The sequence below is a fragment of the Cariama cristata genome, unplaced genomic scaffold (assembly GCF_000690535.1).
Source record: "Cariama cristata isolate BGI_N322 unplaced genomic scaffold, ASM69053v1 scaffold15404, whole genome shotgun sequence".
NCBI classification, from domain to species: domain Eukaryota; kingdom Metazoa; phylum Chordata; class Aves; order Cariamiformes; family Cariamidae; genus Cariama; species Cariama cristata.
The window spans coordinates 1-26824 of record NW_009611371.1 but is presented as its reverse complement, the minus strand read 5'-3'; the positions used below and the strand labels follow the sequence as shown (position 1 = coordinate 26824).

The 26824-nt window shown below is 37.8% G+C and overlaps 1 protein-coding gene across 1 annotated transcript in view; it reads left to right on the top strand.

The window, feature by feature from the left end:
- Positions 1–26701, top strand: part of AK8 (adenylate kinase 8) — a 37033-nt gene extending 10332 nt beyond the window's left edge. The window contains exons 5-13 of the mRNA XM_009698231.1: positions 2421–2489; positions 10919–11000; positions 12611–12682; positions 13524–13724; positions 16549–16680; positions 18449–18538; positions 23487–23556; positions 25459–25550; positions 26604–26701. Coding sequence (XP_009696533.1) covers positions 2421–2489; positions 10919–11000; positions 12611–12682; positions 13524–13724; positions 16549–16680; positions 18449–18538; positions 23487–23556; positions 25459–25550; positions 26604–26701 — 906 coding nt within the window. The remainder of the gene's footprint in view (positions 1–2420; positions 2490–10918; positions 11001–12610; positions 12683–13523; positions 13725–16548; positions 16681–18448; positions 18539–23486; positions 23557–25458; positions 25551–26603) is intronic.
- The last annotated feature ends 123 nt before the right edge of the window (positions 26702–26824 follow it).

The following is a 26824-nucleotide window of genomic DNA, read 5'->3' as shown; positions in this document are numbered from 1 at the left end:
AGGTGCCCCCCCGCCCCCCCCCCCCCCCCAAAAAAAAAAAAAAGTGTAGCAGTTTTATGAAAAGATCATTGAAATATAACTCTGAGCAGATCAGGCATCTAAGTTGAAGTATTATGTCCCTGAAATAACATGGAATATTTAAAATTAATCATGAATGAGTACAATTTTTCAGCAGTATGGAAACAGCGATTAAACCGGTGTATATAGAAAAGTGGTCTGAACATAAACAAAATACCATAGCAGCAGGTCTTTCCATTAACTAAACTGAATGTTGGGGCAGGCTCAGAGTGCCTTAGGTAAGATACGGTTCTGCAGTTATCAAATGTATATGTGTCCTTGTCCGGTATTGCAGACTTCTGGGAGGTGCAGTCCCATCTACCAGCCTCATGATACGTTTACGTGAGTGTTTATGAGAGAGAAATTGTAAATGTGCTGTCTGATATGTATCAGATTTAATGATTTCTAGTAGAATAATTAGGCTTTCTGCAAGCAACCTATTGAAAATGATTTTGTAGGCCACTGCACAGTAGGAGGAAAACTGTCCGGGAAATGAGACTGGAGTTGAGCCACAGCGAGCAGAAGGACCTAAACCACCGAAATACCTGCGTGTGTGTCCTTGATTGCTTTTGTGCAATAAACCCCGCTCAAAAGAGAGGACTAAGAATGCCACCGCACTGAAAGAAGATAGTATAATTTTGGTTTAAATTGGTTTGGCAAGGCTTAGCAGAGCAGACCCCCAGCAGTCGCTAGCCTGTCTTGACATGACACATCAAAGAAGTAAGCAAGACGCTAGCTGTTTCTGATGGCAGCGTGATGCACCTTTGGAAGGTGACAGACTCAAAGCCGCAGACCCGGGCTCTGGCAGCGAGGGGCTGCAGGAGGCTTTGACGCACCACCCTGTGGGACCTGCTGACTTTCAAGAAACACAGCAATTTCTTTCCCTTTTTCTCTTTTACCTGCTTGAATGTTGCCGTATGAATGGCTGATATTAGGAAAGGCACTGAGAACTGGGGACACTAGAGATAAATAAAACAAGAAAACCCACTGCCTGCCTGGGCCACCTTGTCTGTTCCACAGCCAGATGAGGACTGGTCTTTTTCTTTTCTGTACTCTGGAGTGCTTTCTCCACTCTAAAGTAACTTGCGTGGTAGTTTTTCCACCATTCTTGGTGAAATTGTTTAATGATCTAATGAAGAAGATTGTTATGAATTCTTTTGCATAGTCAGCCACATTTTCATTTTATCTGTCTACATCCTTTAGTGTAACATAAGCCTGCCTTTCAGACTGTTTGGTTAGAAAAAAGAGATGGGAACCCACAATATCTGGAACTGCATGCAATAAAAAGTCAAGCTCACATCATTAAGAGAAAGATAATTTTTTGACTTGGAAAGCAGAGAATCTGACTGCAGAATTTTTTCTGAGTATTCGTTTTACCAATAATGACAAAATGAATGAGACTGAGACAAGGCATTTACTGAAATCATTAACAGCTGCCCTGACTGGCATGGCCAAAGGTTTAGACTTTATAAGTTAAACTGGCTAACGTAGAGGTTGTTTAACCAAGTTCGGCATAGAATGAAGGCCTAAATTAACAAGATAGTGAAGAAAATACTTACAAGAAGGAAAAAAGGGTATTGTTAATTTCTTGTCAGGAAATCTAATATAATAATAGAAAAAATACTGGGGAGGGAGGCCTGCTAAATCTGAAGAGGAACTTTGTTCTTCTGTTAGATAGCAAACACTGTCTTGCCAATATCTAGAGATGTTTTGTAAAGTCATAGTCACAGAAAAAAACAGCACTTCTGGCACATGCAATTTCAATCCCGTTTCACTCTTGAGTTTAAAAATAAACTAACTTTAACATTAAAATTAACTTTAACCATAAAATGTATTTTAAATAAACTTTCATGATGATGAAAGAGCGAGAGTTACTTAAAACTATGAAACAAACCTCCTGAAAATCAGACTCTTTCTGTTATTTTCTCTGTGTTTGAGATGCTGCTTGTCTCACATGATAGCTGTTAAGATCACTACTGCTGAGCCCACTGCCATTTGAAGCAGTAGAGGGTCAGATAGTTGTGGTAAGAAGGACTACTTGTGGATGTGATGTTCTTACGGATCCCTTTGCGGGTTTGATGTCCAGCGTGTGTGTTAGTGTGCAAAACGCGGCACTGCTTCCATGGTGTTGTGCACAAAGCATGGATGTAGGCTTTGTGTTCAGCTTACCTTTAACATTGATTTTTATGCCCTTATTAACTCTCTGATATATTAAGTTAATGACTTGGGACTTTCACAGATCTATTTATTTATTTATTTTTAAGAAGACATCTCACTTCACCTTTAACCGGAATATGCCTGCATGGTAAAATTCCTTTTGAACTCAATTGTGAATATTCAGCCTTTTTTTGTTCTTTCTTTAGAAAATTCCCAACGCGCTTTGGGCCAATCTGATCCAGGAACGTCTGTCAAACGTGGACTGCATCAAACAAGTAAGAATTGCTCCTCAGAGGGCCAGTGGATAAGCACTTACACAACTCGTGCATAGTAGTTAGCATTCTGAGTCCTGAGCAGAGGAGGGAATGGGGGCAAATCATTGGGGGCTCTGGAGCGGATTGCTTTCTTGAACATCAGCAGAGGGAGTTTGGAGCTTTATTAACAGGATAAAGGGGAGGATGAGAGTATGCATATGCTAATCTTCTAGCACAGAGATGATCAAAGGCTGAACAAGCATAGCTTTGTTGATTGCCTGGGGCAACTGGCAGAGATATAGTGGACAAAACAGATAAACAGAAAATATATAAAAATCAATATGTTGAGTTACGATTTTAACTCTTATTGAGGAAAGGGGGGAAAAAAGAGTCTAATATTACTGATATCAATTTTATTTCTCATTGTGTCTTTTTATTTTTTTTCTTCCTGTGTTAGAAAAAAATGCATTTGAATATATTGTCTTCTAGGTAATAATTAATATGTTTACTATTAGTTTACTCAAATAGGCAACTGAATAGATTTGGCTGTATGCACAGATGTGTGGCATTTTTTTTTCCCCGCCTGTGTGCTTAGCCTTAATGTAAATACAGACTTTTAACACAAAAGAGAACTTAAGTAGATTAATATTGGTTGAAATAATGTCTGAACTCAAGGAAGACAATCTCCTTTATGTATTTCCTTTCATCTCAGATGTTGTTATGGTTTATCGAGTCCATAATCAGCCCATTATAAGGGATTATTTGTAAGAGACATACTAATGGATCAAACCCGTTTTCTAAATGGTGCCAAAATATGGACTACACATTATTTGATGCGGTTCTTGAGAGGAAAAAGTCCAGTCCAAAGTAGGTGTTAGGTTCATGAAGGACTAAACAGCTTTTTTCAGATAAATAGTACATGTTTTCAGAACTGTCACTCTGTCACACCCACACCTTTGGGCCAGGGGAAAACTAGTACTTCTGATCTTGTAGAGATATTGCAAGGCTCATAGTTTTATTAAAATCTGTTGCTTCTCAACATCATCATCATCTGCCTTGTTGATTGAATAAAGCAGGGCTGGTAATTAACATTTCACTGAAATGTGAAAATTGCTTCCTCAAATTTCTTAGCATTAGACACTGAAAGAAACTGGAAATGTTGAAAACCTTGTGTCTTGTACTTCCTTCTCTGTCTCCATGATTTTTGGTGTAGTCTGCAATGATCTGCAGACTGGATCCTTCCACCCGTGTAAAACAAACTCAACTTGGGGGCTAGAGCATTGCCTTGTAGTTTTTAAGATGGTAGCTCCGTAGCACAGAAGTGTATATAGGTGCAGAGAAACAGCAAGAAAACTAGCAAGAAGAATTGAAAAAATTTTCTGCCTCTGATTGACAGTTTTGGCTTTTAGAACTCAGGTAATGTGAATGATTGCCAAAGAAGTCTTCATGTGCTTCAGTGCAAAGTTAGCTATCTTAGCTTAAGCCACGGATGGAAGTGGCTTTCAATGGACCTGCCTTGTGTAAGCTAGGTCAGATGGTCAATTACAGTGTATGAACTGTGGAAAGCATAACTTGGTCAGGATGGTAATGAATAGCTGGAGATGTAGTCTCTTAAATTGTTCCTGCCTGAGAGGTTTGCTAGCGGACATCTGTGTTTGTATTTCTGTTGTGAGCATATAGCTGTAGCAAAATAGGTAGTATGCGCGTCTCTTTAAGCAGTAGCTTAGAACTAGCAATAGCTAAACTTTGACCTATCCTATTATCTAAGCCCTGGGTTGCATGAGAATTTAATTTAGAATACTACCTGGTGGTGTTTAAAGCTACTGAGAAAAGTCATTAAACTAAACCAAACCTTTCCTTGCCCAGCTAATCTTGTTCTTTCGCCAGGTCATAGAAGAGTGCATGACAGTGCCATTTTTTGCATTGGAAAGTATCTTGCTATAAAAATCCTTCTTTTTCCATCAGTAGAGAAAGCTCTGAAGGAGTAAAAATAAGTTTATGTGGGTAATTTTTGAATATTTCATTGCATTTTTAGCTAAATCCAGGTTTAGCAAGAGACTTACTGTAACAAAATTTTGGGATGTATTATTGACTCCCATACATATTTACAAGTGACAGCATAGGACTCCTCCTCCTTCAAAGAAATGTGAGCAATTGTTTTTATGACAGGAAATTAATGAAGCAGAAATCTAGCTCATCTCTAAATTGTTCTAGATTTATACCAGATATAAATCCCATTGACATTCATGAGGTTGAATCCCTGCAACTTTGAAGTAACATAGTGATGAGTTGAACCCTGCGCTTTTAAACTACAGCAGTATTTGCTTACATGAGGAGTTGCCGAGATGTTAGGATTTCAAAATGTACTGGCAAATCTAAACTGCAAAGTGTGGATTTTGCTGATGCCCCCTCCTGCCTCCTTTCCACTTACTGTGAACTAATAAAATCAACTTTGCCATGCAGATAAGACACAGGTTTCTGGCAAAACGCACACTGCTGTTTGTTCAAGCTCTTATTTTCTTCCTAAATCTAGCAGTTGTTTCTATTTGAATTCCCTTCCTACACTGGTATGATTGAGGCCTAGGAAGACTGTGGAGGAATTTTCTAGTTGATTATGTGTAAGGACATGACACTCTCCCCTTCTTTTCCAAATGGACCATTTTTTGTGTGTCTTAGAATCCTGTATTTCTTGCTCCATGCTTCATTATCTGGGAGACTAAAACAATTATTTTTGGAACCTTAGAAAGAAAGGAATAAAGAGATTGGCAGAAAACCTAAGGATTATCAATTTTTCTCTACAAAATACTGTATACCTTGCTCTATAATTGATTTTGGATTTTGAATTTTGAATTTGCAAAGTAGAATTAAACTTTTGCATTGCTAGTCTCTGTGCTTGGATTAGATGGGTCTGTTGGGTTTCTCTTGAAGGTCTTTTTAGCTGAGCAATTTTATTTTATTTTGACTCATAATAGTTATTTAGCACTCCAGATCAAATATCTGGTAGTATTTAATGTATTTGTTTTTCTGTAATAAATTCACACAGGACTTAGGCCTTTCAGTTGACAAGAGAACCTGTTTGAAAACACTGATGTGGTGTACCATCTTGTTCATTTTGGTAGCATTTTGAATTAAAGAGTGTAGCTGAGGAACACTTGAGAAACCAATATTGTCAGGTCTGGATGTGCTAGCAAATAAGTAGCAAAAAAAGACTATGAATGTCAACATTTTTTATGTAAGCAGTGCAATGAGATATCATGGATATACAGCAAGTCAGGTGATTGTATGATTTGCTACCTTGTCCTTGTGGCAAGATGTGGAACATCTATCTCAAGTGAAACTTCTCCTCTAAGTGAGTAAGTTTAAAATATCTTTAAACCTGTAGAAATGAAAGTAAGTTAGAAAGATAATAAACCCAAGAGGCAAACTGCTCTTCTGACTGCTTTAGGCTGGTTTCAGACCTCAAACATAGGCCCCCTCAGCTTAACACTAACAGCTTCTCTGGTTGTGCTACCCGTAGTTAGCAGGTAGGGCAGGGAAGATGCCAGGGTACCACTGGTATTTTCAATAGTTTTGGTTAAACATTTTCTCACATGATCTCTCAAAGGTAGTAGGTGCTGGGGCAATCTGTCCTCTCGTGCTATCTGGAGGAGAGCTGTTGGATGGCCGTAGTTGGTGTAAACTAGCAAGTGGGTGAGTAGCTCTTCAGTTCAGGGCTTTTATAACAGTAGCTCTAAAACCTCTCCAATATGCTTATTTTTTCACATAAGTCTCTTTGCCTGGTTAAAAGAAGGTATGTTTTGAACAGCTAACTTTTCCACTGTTGTGATACTGATAAAGTGAGTTTTACTAACCATCAGAGTATAAGCCAAATCCATTACTCTCCAAAGGCTGCATCCACCCTATGCTCTTTTTGCCCCGTGCTTTCTATAATTGTTGGCATGGTTCTAGAACTCCTTTTAATAGCAAGGGAAGGATCTCTCAGTGGCTGTTAATTTTAACTATTAGGTCATGTAAACTCTGAGTAAGGTGACAAGAGGGCTAAAATGCCAACAGCTAGCTGCATAGCATCCTGCCTACACTTTACATTCCTGTTGTTATCACCAGCAACGCTGCATCAGTGCTGGATGTCTTGCAGAACTAGGGGAAAAAAAAAACTCTTTATAAAGCATCCCTGACATTCAGCAAGAATGGAGCGGATGTTACTGGTCTAGTTAAGGTTTCAGCTCTTTTTAGGAAAAACACATAATTGACTTTCCAAAGTTGTGACATTATTAAAAATCTTTTAATTAATAGATAGTAATTCACAGTCACAGTGTACATGTCTTTTCCATTTGAAAGGGGATCTATGCATTTTAATTGCAATATTTTCCTTGTGTGATTTGGAAGAGAATTAATGCTGTGGATTTTTTCATTGAACAGATTTATACCATTTCTTTGAAAACATGAGTCAGCATTTTTTTTACTGAGAATGTTAATAGATTAGGAGCAGTATGTTGGATCATAGTACCACCAGCTGTTTGTTTTATTTCTCCTTGTGGTGTCATTGGCTTGGCATTAATTGTACAACTTTCATCCCTCCGACAGTAGGAATACAGAATTTTTTGTGCCATTGTTTTGACACTCACAGGTTTATAGATGTTGCAGGCATTCTCTAAGGAGAACATTTTTATTGATCAACAGCTCTGCTGAGACTCTATGTTATGTGTTCTTCTAATACAAATGTAGTTAGGACTGCGAGGGATCAGACGGGTAGGTCTTCCAGCATACACAGAAAACTTATTGCAAGCATTATGTTAGAACCTGGGACTTGTGAAGCTGGCATGAAGACTTTTCATCTTACAGGGTTAGTACGTGTTGGCTGCAGCACCTCTGACTGCTGGTGTTGTGGAGGGAATTTATAGAACTGGAGAAGGCTAGTGAAGAGATTGCTATGTGATGAGTTTGTGAGAGAGTGAGCTGCGCAATCTTACTGACGTTTTAGGACCATTTAGAAACTAAGCTTAGGGCAGTGATTCACACAAGAAGTGGCAGGATTACTTTCGTTTGGTATGAAGTATTTCAGAAGGGTAGTGGCTGTCCTTGAAAGGGAAGGTAAAGACAGCAATGGCTATTGGTTCTTTTTGGTTTTACCTTGACAGATAGAGATCAGCATGTTGTCGCTGCAAAAGTCCATGCAAGGATGGTGGTGTTACATAGATTTATCTGGGGAGAGAATCTGCCTATTCGCCGTCTTTTTTGTTTTCCAAGGAGAATGTGACTTTTTTTAAATAGCTTTGCAGTTTACTTAACCTACAAAAATAATGTGAGGAATAAAAAGTTTCTTTCTAATGGGAAATTTGGTAAAGTTTGAGCTTCTTCCATCATCCATACTGCTAATGTTGTTCAACTGCAGGGGTTGGGTTGACAATATTTCTACTGCACTCCTCAGTCTACTATTTTCTGAAAATCTCAGAAATTTTAGATCCATATTGGCAAAGCTATTATTGCTAATTTTTTTTGCATTATTGTCTGTCTCCTTTCTTCAGATGGGATTGAAAGGCATGTAATACTTTTTGAAAAATACTGAATGATGATGTGGAAAAACTGTTGTGATGACTTGTTTCCCTGAAGGCAGCAGTGTATTCATGACCTTTGATCTTTACGCTTGTGGCTGAGATTTCTTTCAGATGTGCCATGTAATTCAGCATTATTTTGTTGCGCTATCCCTTTTCATTATTCTAAGGCAGTGTCAATTTTGGATTTTGTAATTAAAAAAAAATAAATTGAGGATGGGCAGGTCAAATAACAAGAGAGAACTTGAATACCCAAGTCGTCATTATTGGGGTGGAAAGTGTGAAAGTGTGTACGCTTGGTGTTATAGCTGAGAGTAGTGCCAGCAAAGGAATGAGATTTACATTTGGGAATGACCTTGAGCATTTCCTTTTCTCCAGATTCCTTAAATCTGAAGAGGAAAGTGATGGGTTTGAAAGTACTTTCTTGTTGCCGATTTTCAGCATGGCGTGAGTCTCTAAGGAGCACTTCACCTGGCATTAAGGCAACAGCAGAATGCTGTATTTGCAACAGTCTTCATGTGGGAAAGAATTGAGGTTTCCAGCTGAAGGTGAGGGAACAGTGACCACAGACAGAGTAAAGGCACCGTGGAATTACTCACTTTTTGCCTTTGTTCCACCCTTGATGTGATAAGGTGCAATCCATGCGTGGATGTAAGGTTACTGCTATCAAGAACAAAAAAAATAGATGGCTTCTTAAAGAAACAAATTTACCATGTGAAGTTACTAATTACACTTTAATGATAGTCAGAAGGGCAAAAAAGACCAGTGTTTGCATAAAGCATGATAGGCATATTTTAAGTCAGGTCTTGCTCTGCTGTGTCTTGCTTCCTCTTGCTTCGTTCCCAAGCCACACTCCCTTTTTACTCTTTTTTTTTTTCCTTTTCTTTCTTTTTTTTTTTTTTTTTTTTTTTTTTTTAATCTGTGACATCTGCTTGGAGCTTGTCCCTCCTGTGATACCATACTACTTGCAGCTGTTCAGACCTCCAGCTCTGAGCCGTGCATGGGGTGCCCTGAGCATACGGCCTTTTTGATGTGTGATAAAACAGAACCAAGCCACTGGGGGTATGGAGAGGGAATGCAGCAGAATATCAATAAACCTGTTCTGAACAAAGCTGCAGCTCTGTGGTGGAATAGACATTTCACTGAAGTGTCAAGTAGATGGATAATGTATTCTAATTAGGGACTGACTGATACCCTGGAACTCAGAGGCCTCTGGAAATAAGATCCAAAATGCTAACTATTTTTGTAGTGTGTGTTTAGTTTGCATTTTTTTAATGCCTTGAAATGCATTTGTTGCAGGAAGCTAAGTTTTCTTACATTGCAAAAACTTTTAGCTATAAAATTGCTTATTGCCTGTTTTAAGGACCTTTGGAACTTGTATATAAACCTCTTTGTTTGGTATACGTTGTTAAAACACAATGTTGTGTATACTGCCTGTTGCTAAGTAGGTGATTTTGAGGAATAAGCTGTGGTGATGACAGAAGCAGTGGTTTTGTGGGGTGGCATTTTGCGTTTGTTTTGTTTTAGTTTCAAAAGTGTTGCACTTGGGGTGGAGAAAATGAGTCAGATTTGTAGTCTGTGTAAATTGGCATAGATTTATTGGCTTCAGACCTCTGATGCCATTCCTCCCTAGAAGAGGATCTGGGCCTATCTATAAGTTGTACGGGCACAATATATTCGGAACTAGCATACCACTAAAAATACTGTGCAGCCGTGCCTCCTGCAAGTCCCAAGGGATAAATTGATTTCTCCGTACCTGCGTGACCTTAGACAGCAGTTCATTCTAATTCGACAGAGCAAACACTGGGAGTGGCAAAAATGGCTTGCAGTTACTTGAGTCTCTTATTTTCTACAGATATCAGCAGGATGACATGTTCCTGAAACCAGGCTAATTAAGGAATTTTAAATAGTCTACTCTATTTTCTTGTATAATTGGAATGTCCCAATTTCCTTCTCCAGAAGTCATGGAGATATGTTTCCCTGAAATACTTCTAAAAGCTTTGGACTCCGTACTGACAGAGCTTCAGATTTATGTGGGAGATGATAATGATTGTTACCTATTGCAATATTAAAGTATATTCTTTATTTCATACAAAGATGGTTTCTGGATTTATTGTAGTATCACGAAGTTATTTTGAGGTATAGGATATAGTGACAAGGACATATGTGGTTAAGCAACTAACAGATAAATTAGAGAAAGTTCAGAAGATTCAGACTGGGAAGTGGATTAAATTTCAAATGCTGCATCACTCAAACTGAGTGAGGCTGCAGCTCTCCTACGGTATTTCACAGATCTGTAAATGTTTTTTTAAAGATGCTCAATCCAACACTTAGCTGGCTATAACAAGGACTTAAGGGAGCAAAAGGCTCTTTTTTTCTTTTTTCTTTCTTTTGCTCTGTTGCTTCATTAGCTTTGGGAACACTGGTTCCATTACTGTGAGTTTTCCTGTATAATTTAAGAAAATAATGAAAGCGTGCATATTTTCCTCAGTGTTCTCGGCATTAAATCTGTCTTTAGATTTGTTTAGCCTCTTTTTTATACACAGTGTGGGCTGGTATCCTTTTGAGTATTTCAAAACTGTAGAAATTGTTTTGGGTTGTTTTTATTCACGATAGAAGTTTCTTTTTTTTTAAAGATTGAAACATGGAAAAAAAAATTTCATTGCTACAATACATAACTTCCCATTGCTCTGTGGCAGTGATATTAGTGCATGCCATTTCACAAAAATATCAGTGCTTCATGTTTGCTTTTTTCTCTCACAAGCATCCGTAACAAATACTGTACTGTTGTGGGATCAGAATGAGGTAATTTTTGTGCAAATAGCACTAATGTTTAGTGCTAATTTTTGTTCTTTTCTCTTCCAGGATCAATAACTGTTTCATGTTTTTGTTCAATAGGGATGGATTTTGGAAGGCTTCCCTGAAAATCAGGAACAGGCATGGATGCTGCAATCATCTGGCATCATTCCTAGGCATGTTGGTAAGCAGTACAAGGTTTATGTGTGATTGCATCCAGCAGGAAAGACTAGAAGTGTTTCTCCCCCCAAATCCTCAATAAATTCAATACGGATACTGAAGACGCCGGAGTCACCAGACAGCAGAATATTTCAGTATGGTTCAGATTCACTCAAAAACTTGAGGTAACTTGTGAACCTTTAAACCCTGTCTTTCACACATGAACCCTTTTCTTCTATACTCTAGAGTTCTGTAAATTCACGACCACTCCAACAAGTGTCTTGGAGCAGCTATATGTAGCTTTGCTTCGGTTCTAGGAATGTGTCTAAGTTTTCTCTGACTTCCATCCCTAGAAAATAGCCTTTATTCTCAGACCTAAACAATTCCTCATGTACTAAATACAAATTCATCTTTCTGTTGAATTAGAGAATGCAAACTTTACTCCAGCAAGTGAAGTGTAAACATCATGATTTTAAGCTTGACCTTTCAGAATGAGTGAATTCTGACTTGATTTGAGAGGAATATTTACTAGCAAAGTGCAGATAGAGAAGACCTTGACAGCTGCCCTTGCCATCTAGAAGCAGCCAGTTGTCCCAAATTAATACAGTTAGAGCACCTACTTAGAACGTAAGAAATTATTATGATTGTGTAAAATGATAAATGTAGAGCTTGCCAGTGGATAGTGAACAGAATGTTAGCAAACTTGATGAATTGTCACTTTGGATTTGATTTGGATGAGATTTGACTGTTAATGAAGAATTCAGAATCACTGCAATACAGTGAGGCAAAAGTGTTTAATGTCTAGTACTTGCATGTATTTTTAATATACCTAATAACATCTGAAGTTGAGTTTTGCTCACAATTATATCTGTGCAACCAAGACCTGAATGAGAATCTTAAAGCTCAGTCTGTCTGGTTAATCAAAAAGAAGATTGAGAGGAGATGAGATTTAGAGTGTATGAGTGAGTACCTTAATAGGAAGAAAAGCATCTGAAAGCGCTATTTGATACAGAGAAGAAAGCCGTAAGAAGAACTTGTTCAAAACTTGTAATCAAATGCACTGAAAATAGTAATTAAATTACAGTGTTTAACTCTGAGGATGATTAGCCAAAAGCAACCTAGGGAACTGACAGATTCTCATCTTTTGATGCTTTCTAATCAAGTTTGAAGACTTTTCTGTGAGGTTATCAAAAAATAAATTTCACTGGTCTCACTACCAAAGTACCTGGGTGAAAAAGTAATTGTTTGTGGTATAGAAGAGAATCAGTCTGGAGTGGTCTGTGAGTACTTCGGTCCTAGGCTCCAGATACAATGTAAGTGAGAGAGAACCTTGTTAGTTGGTGTGGATGGCAAGGAACAGCTAGTACTCATGGGTACTGAACTGGATTAAGGTATGTTTTATCCCACTATACTATTTAGGATGTGGAGCAAAATTCTGATTAAAAGTGAAGTAAAGTATTTACAGGTAGAATACTGGGAAAGGAGAATGAGACAAATGTGCTTGAAATACATTCGTCCATCTTTAATACTAGGACACATCTAAACAGTTACAGGAAATAAAGCAAGTTACTAACAAGTGCTACACTTTTTCCTTTTTCCTTCTTTTTTTTCTTTTTATTTTTTTTTTCTGTCTAGTTGTGCTTTATGCTCCAGACATGGTGCTGATTGAGAGGAACAGTGGGAAAAGGCTTGATCCCGTCACAGAAGGTGCAGTACATGTGTGTTTCTGATTTCCACTAGAAACTGGGGTCTTGCTTGGTCTCAGAAACATTGTAATGTCAGTGGGATTAAAATTTAAATGGTATCCCTTTAAGAACTGGTAGAAATTTATAATTATAAATTTGAACTGTTTGGTAAAGGTATTTGTTGATATTGCATTATTTTCTGTGCCAATAAAATGCAGGAAAATATAAAGCTCAGTATTGAGCCTGCAAACAGTCGACTATGGCAGTACAGAATATTTGAAGGTTAGATCTGGCCGTATGAGCTTACATTTTGCTATGCATCTTTGCTAGGTCCTGGGTTTTTTTCTGAGGTGCAGGTATGCTTTTAGGCATCTTCCATTAAATGACTGTCAAATAGACTTAGCTCTGTTTTCTGTTGAGTATCATTATCAATCATCCGTCACAAAATAAAATGCTGACATTACTCAATAAAAAAATCACGTTGGATGTTTTAGGAGTGGAATTAGGAGGGACGTTCTTAACTAAAGAAATGGCTTTTATTTGCTATAAAGGAGACTTGCTTATCAAAGGTCTTGCTTAAGGTTCAGTCTAAGAATTTGGAGACCTGTCTCCAGTTCCTGGTTCTTACTCATCATGCTATCTTGGGTGCATAGATGGGCAGTTTTCTTGGCTGCTTCCTATCTGTGCATCTGCAGAGTAATAGTCAGCTGTCAGTACAAGTAGCGAGGGAAGTGCGCAGGTAATTGCTTCTGCCACGATATAAAGCTGAAACAAAGACCTTGATTTTGTTTAGGATACCTTTTGGATTTGAACAAGACCTATTAAATCCTCCTCTTAGTTCCTAATCAGTGTCTAACTTTTAGAGGTGTACCATACGACCTTTGACTGGCCAAGTGATCCGCTGGTACAGCGACGTTTGGTGAAACCAGAAGGTCTGTCTGAACAGGAGATGTCAGAGAAACTGCTGGAGTATCACAGAAACTTCCCTGAGGTTTTCCAGATCTACCGAAAAGTTTTGAAATTGATCAATGCAGACCAGCCTTCCATGGATGTCCTCTCACAGGGTAAATATGTACCTTTGTGGCAAATGTGATAGTTGATAAACTCTTATTTGAAAGGTAGTTCCTGGCTGTTAGAGATGGTTTGTAGGATTAGGATTAGTCAACACAGATGGCTCCCACCTGAGTTGTGTTCTCTCTAGTACAGCATTTGGGCTGTTCCTGGTAATTATTTTACAGGACTAGAGTAAGTATAGATAACTGGAAAGTCTTAGTTCCACAGTCCTGTCAAGGAGCAGCTGACTCAGTAGAGCAAATGTCACGGTTATTTCTGCGAGAGTTTCTTCTAAAAGGCTGTGTTGTGGTTCGATGATTGATCTCCCAAAGGTCTAGTACCTTCCACAAGTCTGATAACAAGAAGTAGGAGTAGTTCAAAGCTGGTAACATTTCATTATTTAAAAGCTGTTTGTGCTGGTAGGTTTTCTGTTCAACAATTCTTGTTTGCCTTTGCTTGACTGTAATGCAATCTGACTTTTAATGTTGATTCTTCAAGAAGAGAATAAGGAAACTGCAGAAAGACCAATTGATGATGTACTTTGTAGCTGTCAGTCTGTAGATGATCTGTTATACCCCAGCAACTTTGCATCTCAAAAAGGTCTTTTTTTTAATAACAAGTGCTGCACTTTTAAGATAAACAAGTAGGAAGTTTATATTCTGAATTTACACATTAATTACCTCTAAATTACTTAATTAAATTTAAAAGTTCATATCATCATTCATAAAGAATTCATGCCTTGAATTGTAAATAAAAATGTGAGTGCCTGAATATTAATTATTATTAATTAATAATGTAGTGAGATAAATTGAAAACTGGAATGAAAAAATCCTCTCTAGATCTTTTTTCTGCAGTGCATCAAGCAGCCAGATTTTTTTTTTAAAGAATAATTAGATGTGGAGACTGTCTAGGGGATCATTACTCCTAATTAACTTGGTTATTTACTGCAAATTAAGCATCATTTGTAAGCAGGGTGCTTTGCCTGTAATGTTTGTGCTTTTCAATACACTGGGTTATGGAAAATGTTCAGAATAACTAGAGCACTCCTTGAGTAGCTGATACTTGGTCTTTAGAAAGTTATGCAGCAAACACCCTATTTTCTGTTACGATTTTCCAGTTTTTTTGTTAAGTGTTTTTATTGCCACAGATAGAGTTAAAAAAGAAAGAGGAGATCTCTCATCAATATTAGTATTATTACAGATTGTTTCATACAATTATAAAATTTTGTAAACTCTTAAACTTTAATGCAATTACTGCTAATGTGTACTAGGATATGTGATATCAAATTCAGTTGTACAGTGTAGTATCCTAGTACAGCTTGCGACACTGGAGAGAGAGATGTATAGGATCCCATGTGGTTGCAGTTTGGGTTACTCAATTCTTTAGGTCCACTATCTAGAAATAACAGGACTGGAGTTTGCTGGAGACGCTTCTTTATTACAAAAAGATTTTATGATACCAAAGCGTCTAGCAGAGAGTCTTCAGAAAAATTGTTAGTTAGTATACAGCAATGTGTTAACAATGGTAGTTAAAATACTGATCCTTATGATATTCTCCATCAATCCTTTTGTGTGTTTGTTTTTGGTTTTGTTTTGTTTTTTGTTTTTTTTTTTTTATAGGGGCTTATGATTCATACAAACATTAGCGTCTAAGCTTGTCCTATTTATTAGACTAAAATACCATTTTATTACAGGGACTCTTTAGCCTAGAGAGTCTTTTATTTGAACTGAAGATGTCTGGGCTAACACTTAATTGTGACTATTGCAGTTACAGAGGAAATCAAAGCCTGTGTAGGTGTGCCCATGCTGCTTTAATCATGGGTAACCATGGCAGTCAGGATACGGTGGCATGAACTTTAGCCTTGGCATTTTAATCTATGCTCCCTGGAAAGCTTGCATAGCTTGTGCTGAAACTTGAGCGGCTCTCTTCACTAGTATTGCTAGCCATAAAAGGGGCATGGGGAGTAAGAGTGTTTGGCTATGTCCAAATCAAACCTAATTTGTCCTCACTACCAAGCCGTGTCTTCTTTTAGCTTCTTGGTTATCCGTCAGGTTGTCTTTTGAGGTTGTAACAAAGTTCAGATCTCTATAATATAGCAATGTTGATGATGCTTCATGTGTCCTGTGGTCTTTCTGAAGCTCTTATAATCTGTAGGTTGACCTGAATGTAGTATTTCCTACGCGATATAAAATAGAGAATAATGGTGTCCAGCAGACAGCGTAGAATTGGATAGAGAAGGTCAAATATCCTTTACAAGTTATGCAAAAATGATGGTCAAAAGAATAAAATCATATGCTGTATTCTGTCATGACATCCTATGCTACAAGTCTATAATACTGTAATTAGGAGTATGTTAATCGCACACGCACAGCTGGATAAATGTCATATTAATTTAACATTCTGAGTTTTTAGACTTAAATATTTGTTCAGAAACTGCAGAAAGTATTAAATGTAATTATATCCCTCTATAATTTGCAGGATAAAATTGTACCTATCATGCAGAAATTACTTCTGCTAAAAACAACGTGGTAAAAGAGCGATTATTAACTGAATCTGCTCTTTAAAATGGTTTGACATCTACTGATGAAAGAAAGTATAGGAGTGTAATGACAGTAAGATTTCTAAAGTGCATCTCAGTTTAAGTTGCTGACATGACAGTTTTACCGGGGTCCTGATTTTGGTTGGAGTATCTAGATGTATCAGTGGTAAAATAAATGATCATCAACATGACAACCTTTTTTTAAAAAAAGAGATAAGTTAATCAATGTTTATATTATTTTTTAAAAAAAGAAATAGGATATAAACTGTGTTTCTTGCCTTTCTCTCCTGTTCTAGTTCTTACCTATGTCCAAACACGGCACCGATCAGCCGCCCCCTTTACACCACGGATTCTCTTTTGTGGACCCCCAGGCAGTGGGAAGAGCCTGCAGGCAGCACTAATAGCTCAGAAATACCGTGTTGTCAACAGTAAGTTCTCAGTAAATATGCACTTTGCTCAATTCCCTCTTTCTCTCTTTTTGATAATTTATCTTTTTCTGTCTGTCTTGCTCATAAAATTTCTCTGTTTGTCCATTGCTATGGATGTCAAATTTTTGAGGGAAGTGAAAAGTATTTCAATGAAGAAATATAAACCAATAGAGCATATATTCTGTGACAAACCAGCTCTAACATTTTTTCAGTCATCATTTTTTATACCCTTTGCATCAATATTTTTCCATGTGTTAGATTCTTGTAGTGCTCTGAATTCTTCTGTAGATCAGTGGATCATGAGTAATGTCTTTGCAATTTCAGCTGTCTGACCAAAATTGGGACACTTAAAATAGAATTTACTCTGAACCTTAATGAAGACTGAGGTTCTGTGCATCTGAAGTAATGTATTAGAAAAGGAAGCAACTATTGAAAAGTGCATTCCCTTTCTTTTGTAAAGGAGGCCCAGAAAATTCTATATGAGGCTTGTTCGTGGTTAGCGTGCTGATGTTAAAAACTCCTGTAATTTAAAACAGAGTCAGAAGACCATCATTTTTCAGAATAATGTTCAGCATATACTTAATTTCCTATTAGGCCACTGGAATTGAAGCACAGGCTTAAAAATTTAATCCTATGTTTAAATAGTCTCAAGAGTTGGATTGAATTTAGGTGTATACATATTATCTGTCTTAAGTTGAGGTCTATGCACTGAGTTTCTGTTATCTTTTTACACCATTCATTGTGAATATGAATTTGCTTCTCCAGGAGAACTAGTGACTGTTAAAATTTGTGTTCGTCCCTTATCACTTGGACAAAACTGATGAAGTTTAATGTTTAAGAAATGTTCCTGTGGAGTATCCTTACTCTTGTTTGCAAAACAACGCGATTAACAGCGATAAAGCAGATGAAAGGGCTTGCTTCTTTTTCCATTAAAGTTAGTGCAGCTGTTGGTGCTATTGATTTCTGAAAAGGAGAATCAACTTACAATTACTAATTGAAAGACCATGCAATATAATGTACAGAGCGACTGTTATCTAATATTTACCAAAACTGAGTTGAAACTAGGATTTCCTGCGATGTTGTGTAACCTCTCCATGCCTTGTTCCCTCTTTGTAAAATAAGGGTCAGGACTGGTGTATCTAACTCACGTGGGGCAGTAAGACACAATAACTTTGGTCAGAAAGTGCTATCGAAGCCCGAAGTAGCAGAATTTCATGTACCACTGTCCTGACTAAAACTTTAAATCTACATCTCCTGGTGTTCTGTGTATTTGAAGTCAATGATAGTATTGCATTAGCAGTATTTTAAATGTAATTCTTACACGATCATTAAATGATCCGGGGAGTCACTTCCTTGAACTGCATATTATCCTGTGCCTCCGACAGTGCGGTTCAGATGCTTAGCAGGTGTAACTTTATTCAGTAATTATAAGTTTATAAAAAGTGAAAACTGCTAGCAATCCCTTGAGTTATTATTTCAGAAACATATTTGATTAATATCTTTCTCTATATCTCTGTTTTTAATATGTTCTTTGCCAAATGTATTCTTTTTTATTCAGTATTCTGCCCTGCTCAGTCTCTTTGCTTTTCGCTCTGCTTGGCCAAAAAAAAAAAAAATATATCCTAAACAACAAACCCAAAAACCCTCCAACTTTTATTTTATTCAGTGACCTTATTCCAGTATGCAGCTTCTGGGTTTTTTTTCTTTTCTTTGTTGCTTCCTTTTTAAAATTTAACCTTGTGTCTTTTTTGTTCTTCCTTCCTGTTAGTTTGCTGTGGGCAACTGCTAAAGGAAGCTGTTGCAGACAAGACAAAACTTGGAGAACTCGTTAAGCCTTATATTGACAATGGATACCCAGGTAGGGCACGTTGTTGTCTCATTACACTGCAGTTACAAATTTGTGGTGAAAAAAAATTGTGAATGAATTTTTCTTGGTCAGATTCTAATCTGAGTTTCATCGTAGTAATCTGGAAGTTGATATAATTCCATTAATTACATGTGATTTGTAGCACTGCGTAACAGAAGTTAGATTTCTAAGCTCTTTCATATCTTCAAAGCAAATAGTTCAGTCTTCCAGTGAAATTCAGGTTTCTTGTACACATTCCAAAATTTTAATTCCATGTTTTTATCTCTAAATGAAAATCAAAATTCTGATATAGGTGTATAATTGTGAAATGTTTAAACTGTCGTTTAAAGCACAGTATTGTTTCATTTTTATTTCAAGTGGGTTATAATAAAGACTGCTTTTATATGTGGATTTTGACTTCTAGAATACTACTGTAGATTCTTCTACTTCCACAGAAATATTTTAAACTTAAAAATAAAGTTTCTTTGTGCTTCATTTCTATCAGCATTTTTGGTTGTAGGAGGGGACTACCACAAAGAATATCTAAGCATATTTTGCTTTTGCAAGGCTCTGTAGTGATTTCGGATAAATCATAAATACCGTAAGCTCCTTAGGGCAGCAGCTTAAACTTACGTGTTTGTTAGCTGTCTAGCACAAGGATAGCTCTCTGTATGTGGTGGGTATTAAAAATCAGAAAAGATCTGTAGTTCTAAAGGATAAGTTGTATTTCAGTAGGGTGGAAGAATGTTTATTTCACCAAATTACAATGGCCAAATTACAAATTATTTACAGTCCAGTTTCTGGCAACAGACCAAATGGTTACCAGCAATACAAATATAAGGAGACAATCTTGCTGGAGATTGAGATATCTCAGTTAAGCTTCAGCATTAATGGAATTTTGAGCAAACCCCCCCTGAGCAAAGAGAAATCTTCATTGTCTTTTATTTTTGGCAAGGAAAGTCATTTGGTGAGGTGGAAAGCTTGAAAGTCCCCTTTTTTACACAATAGCTTAATTCTGAGACTGAATTACACAGATCTGAAACATGAGCCTATAAAATTAACTGAGGTTCCCTTGATACCACACAGAGAGATTCAGTACTTTTCTAAGCATTTCAAAAAGACCTTTGGCAGCCTGCAGCTTTGGGTATTCTATCCCTCTGTCAGTCACTTTATCAAGCCACAAGGTAATACATTTTAACTCTAAACTTCGTCTCTCATGAATGGATTGCATTTATTCATAACACAGTAACTCGCCCAGTTCAATGTATTAATTTTCTGTGGCAACCACCATATTGCTGGGACTAGGAGCTTATGTGGGAACCACAGGAATGGCAAGCATGAATCTCTACAGCCTGAGAGAGAGAAGTTGGGTCCTCTGTAACATAGACACAGAGATCTAGGAGAGGATTTTCTGATTTAGAGATACTGCTAATCAGAACAGCCATTTAACTCAAAGGCACGCGATCTTAGTGCGTATTGATTGCAATGCTTTTCTGATTTAGAGATACTGCTAATCAGAGCAGCCATTTAACTCAAAGGCAAGCGATCTTAGTGCGTATTGATTGCAATGTATCCTAGATCTTCACGTATGGAAATAGCTTCTTCGTGTGTACAGTCTGATTGACCTGAATACGGCTACGGGTGTATGCAGTCTAACTCACATGTGGAGATCATTTTAAGCTCTGGCCCCGTGTCTTTTTCGTGGTATCCATTCATTTCAGGATCTTATATGTGTACTGTGATTTCACTTTCTTCTGATCTCTGTGAAGTCAAGGACAGCCACTGTAAATACCTCGCTCTCTAAATTTCGGTTATGGCTGAGATGGGAGTTTGGATGATCTTTTTATTCAAAGACAGGTCCTTTAAGAGCTTTCTTTACTAAAATGCTTTCTGTGTGTTTTATAAACTTCGTCTTAACCATTAAAGTTCCTTAAAGGAGATACCAAAAGCATTCCCAGGAGAGTAAAATAATTGCACAGATTGTAATTTTTAGCCAGTCCTAAAATTATGCACATCCTTAGTCCAAGGGAGCTGCTTTCATTTCAGGAAAATGAAATTGAAGTTGTAATTTCTTTCTTCCTCCAAATTAGAAATTATTTCAGATTTAGATTAATTTTTTTAATATAGCATGCAAGGATAAAGCTGTACAATGCTTCTGAATGTTAATGGGAATCATAACTATATTTCTGTGCATTGTGCTAAAAAATTCTCACTTATTTTTTGCTTGTATGCACATATATTTTATTTGGTGGGACATACTACAAAATTAAAGGCTGAATAAAAATAAATAAATATTATATAGCAATACCAGAAATAATACATTGTGCCATTTTGCTAATCCTCCTCTCCCAGTGATAACAAAGAATGAATTTACATTAGTAAACACTAACAATTCATTACTGCCCTCACAAGAGGCTCGGAGAAAGTGAAATAACATAGTGTACTGAAAAGGAAAGATGGGCAGAGAATCCTTGCTGTCTTGCCACGGAGTTACAACCAAGTTGATACAGAGGAAAGGTTCTCATGCCATTATTGACTACATTCAGTTTCAAGAAAATCACATCTGAATAGAGTTAGTTTAGTCAACAGCAGACAGTGTTATAACTGGAAAAGCAATTCGGACTTCAAAATTTTCAACGCATAATGTTCTAGTTATGTACCAAGTAAGCTTAGTTGTTCCTTTGGGCAACGAATCATGCAAGTGATGTTATCACAGAATACCCTGGAACCAAAGACAGACCATACGAAACGTTGCACTCAAATCATTACTAGTCAAAATGAAACTAGTGCCATAAAATCTTGAGGGCATGCCTCATATATTCCTAAAATGCTTGCCCTGGGGACTGATGTCAGTGTGGTTTCCCTTCTTGTGCACACAATTGATTGCATCCAATTAGTCATTTAAGATATGCCAACAGGGTATGTTGTGGAGTCATAAAAAGGCTCAAAACCCAGCTTATTCAAAGCTAACTCATTATTGAGTTATTGAGGCTGTCCACCGTCTAGTCTATTCTAGTTCTGGTTGACTAACTCGGATCCCTTCTTGGTTTTAGGATTCCCAAACATTCTTTGTACTGTTTTTTCCTGTACTGCTGCTTCATGTATACAACATGTATTTCAAGAACAGCCCAGACATTTCTATTATTCACCCCAGAAGGCAACACAGTGCATTCGCATTTTCTGTATTTTCTAGTGTTTGCTGTCTCATAAAGACCTTATCTCATGGTTTATCAAACTTCTCAGTTTTGTATATGGTGATTTATTTTGCTTAATGAAGGTAGCACAGATATTTTTGAGCCCATTAATTTTTTAATTCACAGTACATTCTAGTCTACGGTTGGTGCACACTAGATATTGAAAAATGCATTTTCAGTGAAAAGTTCAGCAACCTGACTGCTTTCTGTCTGTCATAAACATAGAGTTGTTCTTTGGACAATCAGTCTGAAATGCAGACTTTTACTTTAGGATATTGTGGTTTCCACCGAATACTGGGCAATCATTGCTAACGATACTCTGGGCAGAAAATTACCAGTATTGGAGTCTGAGACCAGTCTTCTGGTCACTAACTCCAGTTAGTTTAAATCTCGGTCAGTAATGCTGAATTTAGCACACACCGTTTGCTTGGGCAGCCTAGGAAGACTCCCATTTGGAGTAAGAAGTGAGCATCGTGGCCAGAACCCTTCCATAGGGAGCAAGACAACTCACAGAAATTGACTCATTCAGTTTGATCCCTTCTGAAATGTTGTAAATAGACTCTGCCGTAGACTGGTCCTCCCTTAGTAATTCGGGCTATTGACAAATGATGCATATGTAGGTAGCCTGTTCATAGACCACGCAGGCTTGATGACGACCTTTATTCGGAATTCGTGTCCCCAGGTTGCTGTGATTCTGAGGAGGGCCAGACTGCCTTCTGGACCTGTCTCATTGAATACATGGGCATGCAATAATTTAAAGTTCCATTTGAATGATCTATGTTCACCATTTTAAAGGCATCTGTCTTAATTTGATACCCTGTGAGGAGAGGAAAAAAAAAAAAAAGAGGCAGAAAGAGGATCTGCTTTCCCCCCCCCCCACTACATGTCTCTGGTGTTTGCCCCTTGAGATGTTTGCATTTTATTAATAAAAATAGAAGCAGAAGCATTTTGGCATTGGGGCGTCACAAAAACAGGAAAGATCATCAATCGAAAAGAAATTTGCTTGCCATTCTGTTTGTTCAATTTTCTGTGTTTTCATGGTGAAATAGCATGGAGTGATCACTGCTAATTAATGTATCTGTTTGCAAGACTTCAATACATGGAGCCAAGAAAAGTGAGATGACAGGAAAACAGCATAAAAAGCAGGAGGGAAAAAAGCCCACTCCCAAACCAGTAAGATTCTGCTTTTCAACTGGGAGAGCTGCTATTAGTTTGGGTAATTGTTTTTTCCACCAAAACGAAGAAAGAGAGTTGATTCATGGAAGACAGATAACATTGCGCTGTTTGCAGCCTGTTAGAGTTGAACACACAAAATCTGTGTTGGTTTTTCCCCTTTCTTTTTCTGTTTTTTAAGTAATAATATCTGAAGCTGTCCCCAGTGGCAGCCTGCATGTAGGGGTAAAATCTGGAATTCCCTAATTTCTCCTATTTTCTAATAAAAACTATTACTGTACAAATGTAGAATCCCTCCCCCCCCCCACCCCCTTTCCTTATTTTAAATTGGAATGGTTTTAAAGGGGTGCTTTTTGGTGTAGCCTCTGAAAGTTGGGGTCCCCTGATGATTGTGATCACAGTCTCACTGAAAGCACTTGGAGGGGTTTTTTTGACGTCAAATTAATATTCTCATCACTAAGTGTGAAGTACAGATTTGACAATAGAGCAGCTTCCTCTTTGTTAAAAACTTGCAAAGAGTTTCTGAGTTGAAAGGCTGAGTAAATCTTTATATCTGAGGAGGTAAGCTTAGTGTTATTTCTTGTTTTTAACAGCGCTGTACTGGCGAGCTGCAAGCTGTCTGAACATTGGAGAGAGACCCTTTGGGAGCTCCATTGGTTTTCAGCAAGTCTTTGCATGCAGTGTGTTTGTACTAGCTGAAGACAGCGCATGGCTCTCTAAATAATTTACAAGTTGATTAATAGACTCACATGGGTATAATTAGAAGAGGGAGAGACAGCAGCTACAGTAACGGGTACAGTGCTTGGGGGAACTAGAGACTTTATTTTTTTTAAAGAAACTTTCTAGGGTGCTGGGCGTTTGAAGATAAGTTGGGAAGAGCTCAGTGCCTCTTCTCTTTTGAAGTGGAAATAGGACAGTTTGAATCCGTCGAGTTTAATTTTTCACAAGCTTTAGGGGCCCTGCAGTGCAACTCCCTTTTTATTATTGAAAAAAACTCTCCATTTTTCTTTCATTTTTCACACACGCGCACACACATGCACACGCACAGCCCAAACAGCAGCTAATAAACAAATTGATTTTCTACTTTATTTAAGTGAGATTTATAACAATGCTGTATGTTCCCCTATACGTGCACCTCAATCACAACTATACTTTGTAAAGTTACAGAGATATTTATGAAAACACCGTACTTTAATTTATGCATTTTTAAGAAACCTTCACCTCTGTTTGACAATGCTTTTGAAGTAGCTCCATTTTTCAAGTCAAACTTTTGACTTTTCCTATGGGACTGCTACAAAGGTTTTTTTATGGAAAATAGGTAGCAGTCTTTTTTCCTACTAGGAGAAAATTGGTGGTCAAGAGAACAAAATAAAATTTAAATTATTTTTTTTCCTGTTTTAGGTGTCCATATTTTAATAAAAGATACAAGGTTGTAGAATAGAAAGTTTTACATGAAAGCATATAGGCAGTAATGTGTCATCGTCTTTCCTGAATTTTACTTTTTTTATGTGTTGAATCACTGCAATATGATAAATTAGAGTCCTCTTTTCCTTTTTTTGAAAATGTGGAATGTATTTTTCTTTATTCTATACAACATGCAACAAAATTGGCATATCTGGCTAGCAGATATTCAGGGCTGAAGTGACATTTGGGAGACTCAGTTTACAAAGACATTTTTAAAGGCCACCCCATTTAAGAATAAAAACAAAACAACAAAAAGCCAACGCTGGAAGCCAGACCAGACAAAATAAATGTGATTTTATTTAAGAGTCTCATGAAGCTGTTTTCTGGAGCAATTGTGATAATCAGTCAGTTAGTGGATATGGTCCTGCCTATATAAATTTTGCCGGTCTCCTGGTTTTGCAGCAGTATTCATCATTATTGTTACTGCAGTATCGATGGTCCAATATTAGGCATCATAGCTGACAGGACTAGTGCTGCTGGAGTCTGTGGGTTTGCATGAGGGAGGGGGTAAAACAGGTCGTAAGTTAAAATGCATCAGATGCCCACAGTTCCCATTTCTGGTCAGCGGGCATCGATGTGCACCATCAAAGTGCCACAAACCCTCATGGATCTGAGGGAAGTTGTGGCCCTTGGCCATACAGGGCCTCGTGGTTGTCAGGGGCTTTTAAACAGCAAAGCACAATATAAATGCTAAGTATTAATCTTTTAAATTTATTTTGATCTTTATTGCTGACAGTCATTCTTAAAAACTTAGAAAACTGGTATCTCCTTTCCTGCTACTCTTCTTGCAGCACTAACTCCTCAGCAAAGGGCTGCTGACTTGAATTCCGTTTGGTTTTCTGTTTGGAGTTTGGGATGGGGAAATCACATGAGTTCCTATAAGAAAACTGGAAGGAAAAGCATGTCGCGTATTGGCAGCATCCCCTTTTATGGTCTTTGGAGTTTAACATCAAATTCTGGCTTTGGCTCTGTTTCACTGGGTGTCAGGCATACAGAATCAGGCTCCTGTATGAAACGGACTTTTTTTAATGACAAGCAAAACATTTAATAGCTCTTGTGTGCCGCTTTACATTTTTGAATGTCCTCTAATGTGGCTGGTAGGTGTCAGGAGGCATGGCAAGGGGAAACGCAGGACTGGGCAGCTGATCCCACTGTTGGGGATCCAGAGCGTGTGCTGGCACCAGGCATCGCTGGTAAGGGACGACAAACCCCTTACCGTCCTCTTTTCTCATCACATCCTGAAGCAGTGTTTGGTGTAGAGAGCCAAAATGTTTTTCACCATGTTTATCAGACCACATTTATTCTTTTTTGAATATTATCACTGTCAAAGAGGGTTTTGTAGGCCAAGTTCTGCCCTATTACAAGCCCTGTGTTCTTCAGTAGAGCTGAACTAGTTTAGAAATAAGGAGGAAGTAGGGAACTTGGTTGATAATGGAAATGATGTGTTAGATGAGTTAGAACCGTGGTTGCTGTCTTGTGTCTAGCTGTATTCTCTCTGCAGAAGCTGAAGGAGTAAAAAGAAGTAGCGTAAATACACATTTTATTACTAATTGTAGAAACTTTCAGGTTAGAAGCATGCCTGTGAGGTAAATCAGAGTGGTTTTTGTCTTGCAGGTGGGTAAACTGAGGCAGAAAACGTAACGCACTTGAGCCATGCCGCAATCAGTGGGCGAGCGTGGATGGGAACCCAGGTGTGTGGATCTTGACCTTAGTGTCAGCCCACTAGATCATCCCGTGACGCACTGATAGCCTGTGCCATTAGGCAAATACGCACAGACACTGAAAGCATCGCAGAGGCTATTTTTAGGGGAAAAAAGCTTTTTGTGTCTGTATGCTGCATGCTCAATTTGGACTGAATTTCCGTTGCTAAGTCTGAAGATGCCACTAACAGGTAAAGCTGTGTGAGGGGCTGGAATCTTATCTAGTCACTAATTGTGATCAGATGTGGATTCCTGAATCTCTGCCTTGATAACGGTGAGAAAGCGTGATGCACTCCTTTAACATGCATTTCTGAAGGTCTCGATTTATCACGTGTCGTTTGATCGATGATTTGGGATCATACCTGCTTGAAAAATGTCATCACTTCCTCTTTAATACAGCTAATTCCTATTGTAAATGACTAAAAACCTCCCCCTCCAAAAAAGGTTCTAATATATTTGAAGAAACAAAAATATTTAAAATGCGAAAATGAAAAATTTTATCATACTAATTTTGCTGTGTTAAAATAACTATTCCTGTTCTTACAGGAAGCCGTTCTCAGCAGTACCGTGTATGTAAAATGAGCCAGCGGAGACTGTATTTCTGTGTAAATTTTCCGTCTGACGAAATCATTACGGCAGCGTGACGGTACTTTGCAAAGGCCACGTCACTCTTGCTATTTGCCTCTTTATTCGCCGGCTCCACATCAGCTTCCAAAATCAGAAAATCAGAACCGCTTTCAGGTTTTCGGTGGCAGCCCGGCGCTGTC